This window comes from Pseudorasbora parva, chromosome 10, assembly GCF_024679245.1.
Source record: "Pseudorasbora parva isolate DD20220531a chromosome 10, ASM2467924v1, whole genome shotgun sequence".
Classification (NCBI taxonomy): Eukaryota; Metazoa; Chordata; class Actinopteri; order Cypriniformes; family Gobionidae; genus Pseudorasbora; species Pseudorasbora parva.
In genome coordinates this window covers 25996835-26004860 of record NC_090181.1, presented here as the reverse complement: position 1 = coordinate 26004860, position 8026 = coordinate 25996835, and the positions used below count along the sequence as shown (strand labels likewise).

General features: G+C 39.5%; 1 protein-coding gene across 3 annotated transcripts in view; it reads right to left on the bottom strand.

Annotated features, from left to right (window-relative positions):
* Positions 1-54: 54 nt before the first annotated feature.
* fmn2a (formin 2a) overlaps positions 55-8026 on the bottom strand; it is a 51732-nt gene continuing 43760 nt past the window's right edge. For 2 of the 3 annotated variants that reach the window (XM_067455683.1, XM_067455685.1), the window contains 4 exons: positions 2191-2242; positions 1437-1586; positions 1273-1354; positions 55-902 (listed from right to left, as the gene is read on the bottom strand). In XM_067455683.1, the coding sequence (XP_067311784.1) occupies positions 762-902; positions 1273-1354; positions 1437-1586; positions 2191-2242 (425 nt within the window). In that variant the 3' untranslated portion in view covers positions 55-761. The remainder of the gene's footprint in view (positions 903-1272; positions 1355-1436; positions 1587-2190; positions 2243-8026) is intronic. The other variant, XM_067455686.1, reaches the window with a different exon arrangement.

Below are 8026 nucleotides of genomic sequence, written 5' to 3'. Positions count from 1 at the left end.
CTCTTTCTTAATCATGCATCACATTCAGAAATAAAAAAATGATCACACATGAACTAGAAAGCTGTCAGCTTTAATTGAAAATACATTTTGGTAAATCTTAAAGGATATTACACACAGTGAACTACTGACAACAGCTGTACACACAAAATTAAGAATGGCATTACGTTATAATATTTGCATATGTTTTCAAAAACTGTTCATTAAACACCTCACAGTTCAGTTGCAACAGAGAAATTCACTACGAATCATTCAATGTTGTGTACATTTTGAAGGTAAACGCATGTAGAGGAAACTATGCACGCAGAATATTAGCCAGTATTCATGGCTGTTTCTCTTCCTTTATGAGCCAAGACACACTCTTTATGACTTTACACAGGAGATTGGCATTTATGTATTCAGCTATTCCATTTACTTAAATGTCAGTCAGTGCACAAGGTCAGCATAAACATATTATTCAAAGTCAGTTATCTTTGTTCGACCTGCATGAAATATGTTATTTATCTGCTTGTTTATTAAGTATTGTGGCTTTCTCCTACAAATATGAAAAGTACATATTGGACAATATTTAAATACACAAAGGGTACAATTGATATATCAGCACTATCCTTTCAGAAAATATAAAAATAAATTGTTTGGGGCTTGATGGTTGGTTCTACTAAAGTGCTTTTGAAATTTGTTTACATTTATAGCTCAAGTTGATTGATTTATGTGAAACTACAGACATTAAATCACAAAGCCTTTCAAGTGAATTCAGCATAAACTTAATAGCCATGAGACACTGTAAAGTTAAAAGAAGAAGAAAGATTTAAATAACATGAAAACAATGGGTTTTGTGGGTCTCGGCACAGCAGAAATTCACATCTTCTGTCCCAGCTTGGCTTTCTGAGTGAAAGAAGAACATCCTGGTTGCTATTAGAATGGACACTTAGGGGCCCGTTCACACAGAACGCATTTTTCCATTCCACTGCTCTACTTTTCCATTGTTTTTCAATGTAAGCACGTGCTAGACGGGCATCATTAACTGCTGCGCTCGCATCTTTTGCAGCATCTTGCGCATGGCCGCATGACATGGCATTCGTAAGACGCGGTTCTCAAGTTAAAAGAAGTAAAAAAAATACATTTTAAAAAAGCATGTCTATAGACCTTGCGCTTGTATTTCATTCCACTGACCTGCGTCATGTTTTTAATAGTAAAAACACATTCTGTGTGAACCAGCCCTTAGGGTGTTATTCATTGCTTGTAATGTGAATTGTGGGATTTTCAAAGACTTACTATTCCTGATGCATGTTTAGGTTTTACGTTGTAGGTAGCCTTCTCTCGTGCTTGTCTGAAGGTCTCTTCTGCAGCTTTCAGACTAAAAACAAAACAAAATACACCAATGACACTGAATACATTACATTGAAGCAATTAAGCAACAGAGGCATAATATTCCTCACCGCTCCTTCAGTAGGTATTTGTTCTCTCTTTTCCACAGCTCCTTAAAATCTGACGAAAACTCGTGCCACACTGTGAAGAATGTGCTCGGTGAAACCTCTTTCTCTCCCGCCTTAGGCTTGACCGAGAAAAACACGCTCAGCTCCAGAAAACTGGAAAGCATTCAAAGAAAAGCATGACACTATGAACAAAATATTACAAAATAAGATTAGAAAGTTTACACTAAGGAATTGTGAAATTGATCGGCTTACTTCAAGCATGTGAAATGTGAAATTTTAGCTTATAAAAATAATGCTCTTACATAAAGAACGACAAGTGTAATTTCTTTTCGCCCACAGCAATCTTTTGGTATGCACAAGTCTAGTACTTGGAAGAAACTGCAACATTCATACAATGAACACAAAGACCATTCAAATTAATTGACATGTCATATTTGCTCTTTTTTTCCCACTCCAAGAGCCAAGGATTTAAAACTGGAACCTTTTTAATGGAGACAATCTACTAACTGTCAATCAGTGTCAGTGAATTGCACTATTAGTACCAGAAGTAAGGGAAAAACAAAACGTTAGAAAAAGAGAGCGACGGAGAAGTGGACGTTAATACACACATGTTAGGCTTTTGTGAATTGTGGGGACTTTCCATAGGCGTGATGGAGGTGATGTCAGGTTTACCACAATGTAATATAAACAAGCACACACGCAGAGAGTAATAAATGAACAAGAGACTTGCCACAATTAACATAGTAAGACAACTTACATCCTCTGAGTGTCAGCGAGCTGTTTTTCCTGGAGCTCCAGCTCTGCTTTGGCTGTGGGGGAAGAGACATTGTAAATGTGACACCATCTATTGTTTTATTCTTTTAAAATATTTATTTGTACTGCTTGTCACTGATTTACAGGTTATCATAAAAAGGTTATCAGTTATTTGTTGACTCCTACATGATTCCATTTCAGTGAGAGTCATTTCATTTTATTTAAAGTGAGAGCTAACTTATGTGAGATTATGCACAAAAAGTCTTAGGCCCCGTCCACACGGAGACGCGTTTAGCTGTATACGTATACATTTTGTATCGTATCAGCGTTTCGTCCACATGGATCTGGCATTTTGGAAGTATGAATCCGATATTTTTTGAAACCGTTTCCCAAAGTGGATAAATCTGAAATAGACAATCTTCCATTTTCATGTGTACAGCGAATCCGTATATTTTCTGAAACGGTGATGTCATCACACTACGTCCAGCATGGTGAAAGAGTTACGGGATACAACTATGTGCACTGGGCATTCGCACATCAATATCTTATCATTTAATTAACGTATCTGCATTATTGTAAGGGTATGTTTTGAGTTGGGGTAGGTGTAGGCATTAATAAAACAAATCTGTTAAGTAGCAAATGTATTTATTGTTATTTTATTGTGAGAGTTTGCCTCACCTCCTACCACTGCTATACCCCTTCTATCCATAACTCTTCTTCTCCATTTTTTGTGTATTTCTGTGGCAGAATTGGCCTGGCATGGCACACACCAGGCCACCCACTGGCCTGGCATGCAAACGACATCATTTTTAGTCGTTTCGGTGATCTCGTGTAGACCGCTGATATTTAAAAAAAATTGGATTGGGAAAGCTCTGGCTTCGTGTGGACGGGGCCTTATACATATTGCCAAAAGTATTGGCATCACCCTCCATATCATTGAATTCAGGTGTTCCAATCACTTCCATGGTCATGTGTATAAAATCAAGCACTTTGGCATGCAGAGGCTTCTACAAATATTTGTGAAAGAATGGGTCGCTCTCAGGAATTCAGAATTCAAGCTGCATCCAAGCCTTACATCACCAAATGCAATGCAAAGTGTCGGATGCAGTGGTGTAAAGCACGCCGCCACTAGAGCAGAGGAGACATGTTCTCTGGAGTGACGAATCACTTACGATTACGTCTGGTAATCCTATGGTGTGGGGTTGTTGGAGTTATTTTTCAAGGGTTGGTCTTGGCCCCTTATTTCCATTGAAAGGAACTCTTGATGCTTTAGTATACCAAGACATTTTGTACAATTTCATCCTCCCAACTTTGTGGGAAAAGTTTGAGGATGCCTCCTTCATGTTCCAACATTACTGCGCACCAGGGCACAAAGTCCATAAAGACATGGATGAGTATGTTTGGTATGGAGGAACTAGACTGGCCTTCAGTCCTGACCTCAACCTGATAAAACACTTTTGGGATGAATTAGAGTTGAGACTGCAAGCCAGGCATTCTCGTCCAACATCAGTGCCTGACCTTACAAATGCACTTCTAGAAAAATTGTCAAAAATTCCCAAAAACACACTCCAAAACCTTGTGGAAAACCTTCCAAGAAAAGCTGAAGCTGTTATAGCTGCAAAAGGTGAGCCGACTCCATATTAAACCCTACAGATTAATATGTTCTTAAAGGTCATATACATGTAAAGGCAGACATCCTAAACTGTTTGGCAACATAGTGTACATGTATGTTTAGTTTCGTGCAGGTTATGATCTTTATGAAAACATAAACCCTCCAGAATCTGATTACACATGAGTTTTATTTCGCTTACATGCAATTTCAAGGAGAAAATAGATATAAAAACATATGTGCAAATATTCTCAGCATGAGGCATAGTTTGATTACAGATGGAGAAGCAGGTCTCTGAAGCCGTTACCGCCATATTGTCAATGGCACATCATTTATTCCTGCTTGGAGAGTCTCCTGTGATCCACTAATAAATTGAATGACAAGCCCAGTGTTCTTACACGTTTTCATACCACTCACCACTACAATTATGTGCAACCAGAGAATCCCCAAAACACAGATCACTTCAGTTCCCACCTATTCTGGCCCCAACATGAGCTCTACAACTCATTAAACTGACTGAATATTGCCTACAATTTTGCATTTGTGCTTCAAAAACCCTTTTTTAATCGGTGGTGGAGATCTCTAAGGCAATTACAACAATTACTACTGCTCATACTTAGGTTTGGAGAAACTGCATTTCTACCCTAGACGCCACATAGCAACATTCTGGTAACCATACAGAAAGCATTAAACCACCTAACAACCACACCAGAATACCCTGGCAACCACATAGCAACACCCTGGCAATCACTTACAAATGATAACTCTTTAGCAACCACATAGCAACACCCTGGCAATTACCCAGACCAACTCGAAAGTACATCCACATAAGAAATATATAACGACCACATAACATCCTGCAAATACATAGAAATCCCTGTCAACATGGCAACACCTTAGCAACCACATAGCAACACACTGGCAACTACTGATACCAACTACAAAGCCCTAACAACCACCTAAAAAGCATCTAACAACCACACAACAACATCCTGCAACTATGAAGAAATCCCTGTCAACCACTTTGTACCAAATAGCAACACCCTGGGAACTACCCAGACCAACTACAAACAAAAGACCTAACAACAAACTTAGAAGCATCTAACAACCGCATAACATCATGCAACTATGTAGAAATCCCTGTCAACCACTTGGTAACCGCTTAGCTACCACATAGCAACACCCTAGCAACTACCTAGACCAACTACAGAGCCCTAACAACCACTTCAGAAGCATCTAACAACCACATAACATCCTTCAACTAAATCAGTGTCAACTATTCAGCAACTCAGGATGGACCACTCACTTATTCTTACAAAAAGATACTTTGGAATTACCATGCTTATTTGCACATAGAACCATCAAATAACGTATAATCTCACACCATAACTGTACCATGCTATTGCTAGTACCTTTTTTGTAAGGAAGTATGGTGTAATTGTACTAAAATGGCTCATCTGGTAGCTATTGTCTAATTTTGCTGTATAAATTACCTGCTGTACCTTTAAACACATTATCACATTGCTGCTCAGTGCCCAGGGCAGCGGAAATGGTACAGAATTAAACATGGTATCAGTAGAGCGAGCGTAGACCAAACAGCACAGAGACAGTCTCTATCTCTCATACACATATACGCACGCCTGTCTCACTCAGTTTTTCTTCCTCTCCTCCTCTCTGTAGTTAATTTCATGCTCTGAAAAATAAACAGTAGAGGTTGAAGAGCTGGAGCCAGAGACTGTTACTCTCCTGGAGTTTCAAAATCATACAAATAACAAAAAATAAGACCAGGACTTTTTTCCTGATCCCCGTTCTGTCTGTTTCTCTAACTGGAGGCGGTATGGAGGGTTGAAAGGGGTCTTTCCGTGGTCATGTCACCCATCTGAGAGCTCAAAAAAGGAGACCCATGAGTCTGCAGATCAAAGGGGTAGAGATGAGAAGGGGGACGTTCAGCGAGGACCCCACCCTGCTACCCTTGCCGCCAGAGCACATGTGGGTTTTGTTATGAGGACCAATTTGAATACAAAGAAAGGGAGACAGCAACACATTTAGCATTTACTAAAGCCTCTAGTGAAGCAGAGAATGAAAAATAGAAAGACAGCTATAGAGAGACGTTCCAGCTAACTCCAAAATGAGTGATGGAAAAAGGAGGTTACGCCATGGCAATTGAAATTTTTGGAGTGTGAATGAAGAAAAGATGACAGTGAAAAGTTGACAAGAATAAAGCGCAGACAGAAAGAGTCTTTGGTGCTGCAGACAGATCAGGCAGATTGACTCAGAGGAAATAAACAAGAGAACAGAAACCATATCAAATAGAGAGGGATCGAAGCCGGGTTGGCGAACAGAGAAGGCAAATAAACAAGATGTAGAGAAACTATAATAAAACACAAATCGCCAGATCGTTCAGCATGTAGATCTTCTTCAGATACCGAAATGGTTGAATCAGCGATGCACGTAAGAGTGGAACGGGGATGAAATTTGTGAAAATAACGAAATTATGCACTCCCACTTTTCTTGTCACTAGCTTTACACAAATAATGTTGGAGTGATCGGGTCTTGGTTAGGCTAGATGTATTTCCCAGAATCCTTTTTGGCTCCCAGAGGCCGTCGAAAAGCCTCAGTCACATTTATTTCTCAGCACCTCATCTGTTCTCTCACACCGGGTCACTGTACATCCATCCCAGCATTATTCAGAAAACACTTTAATTGTTTCCCCTGGTGATGTCTGTAAAAGAAGATTTGCATGGCTCCTCTGTAATAAAACTAATGTATTCGGTCAAGGGAGTGATGTCATTTTATTTATACAGGCAATGACAAATGCTAGGGCATGTTAAAAATACAGCCATTTTTACCAGATTACTTAAATTGCTATATTTGGAAAGGATTAATCATTTTAGAATTTGTTGAGGAGTGCATTTTCATAGAAAATAAAAATCATTAAAAAAAAAGTTGCTTATTAGCATGCATATTACTAGGATATTGGATGTTTATTAGTACTTAACAACTACCTTGCTAACTATTAATAAGCTGAAATTAGGAATGTATTGAGGCAAAAGTTGTAATTAATAGATAGTTAATAGTGAGAATTGAACCCTAATCTAAAGTATGACCTTACTTTTTACTTGTTGTGGCAAGCAGTACGAGGCAGAGGCCTGTGAGAGAACAGTTCATCTCTCACAGAGGAGCTCCAGATGCATAAAAGCAGGAGTGACAACAGTGAAGGACGAGAGAGGCCTAGATTTTACGTTGTTTTTTTGTTTTGTTTTTTTGTTAATGAGCGTGCAGCAGCTGTCTGTGAGGGGACTTTCATTTGTGTTCATTTATATTAAAGGAGTACTTCAGCGCCGGGAAGATGAATCTGTATTTAAACTGGGTCATTATAGTAGAAATGTGAAATTATTTTTTAATTTGGTGTTTTCTAGACTGATAATACAGAAAGTTTTTGTCTCATGGGGATGAAAGACAACAATTCCCAGTATGCTTTGCTGCCCTACGAGGCCATTCCCAAAGCCACCGCTACTAGATTACTGATCACTTTCCCACCGCGACCGCGATCATCTTCATAAAATCAGTTCAGTTAGAGAACAGACACTACAATTAAAAACTGAACGTGTGCGTTCAATATGGGATTTAGCCGCTAAAGGGTGGTCTCACAGCCCAAAGCGCTGCAGGAGTCACATTGACAGTCATGGATGAGCTCATGATGAGAGCTGAGGTAAAAGCGACGGCACTCGCGGCATAGATTCACAGCGCATGTTCAGTCTGCTGCGTTTTCAGTTCATGCACTTTTATAGGAATTATTTTGAGAAGTTGAAAGATTTACTTTGCTCTGCCGCACTGTTTAAACATGAATGACTGAGGCTGCAGCTGCCAGCTGAATGCTGTGTGATCCCCCACGCGCGAGTTGAAAACATACGGAAATGGCTCCCTCTGCTGGCTGTAGTCTTTAGCCTCTGGCCAACAATTCCTCCGATGGCGCAAATTGACGATATTTGCATCATGGGAGGAATTTTTCTAGAAATAAAATGCATTAATTTCTTGTCTATGGGGGATATGGGGGGGGGGGGGGGGGCAATCATTTGAATATACTCCAGGATTTTTACTGATACAAAGCCATATGCTAATCGCTGAAGTAACCCTTAAAGTTTTGACCATTCACCGGTTCCTGCCTCCTCCTTCCCATAACAACGAAAAGTATTCTTCCTGATACAGTTTGTTTTGCTTCTTTTGTTTT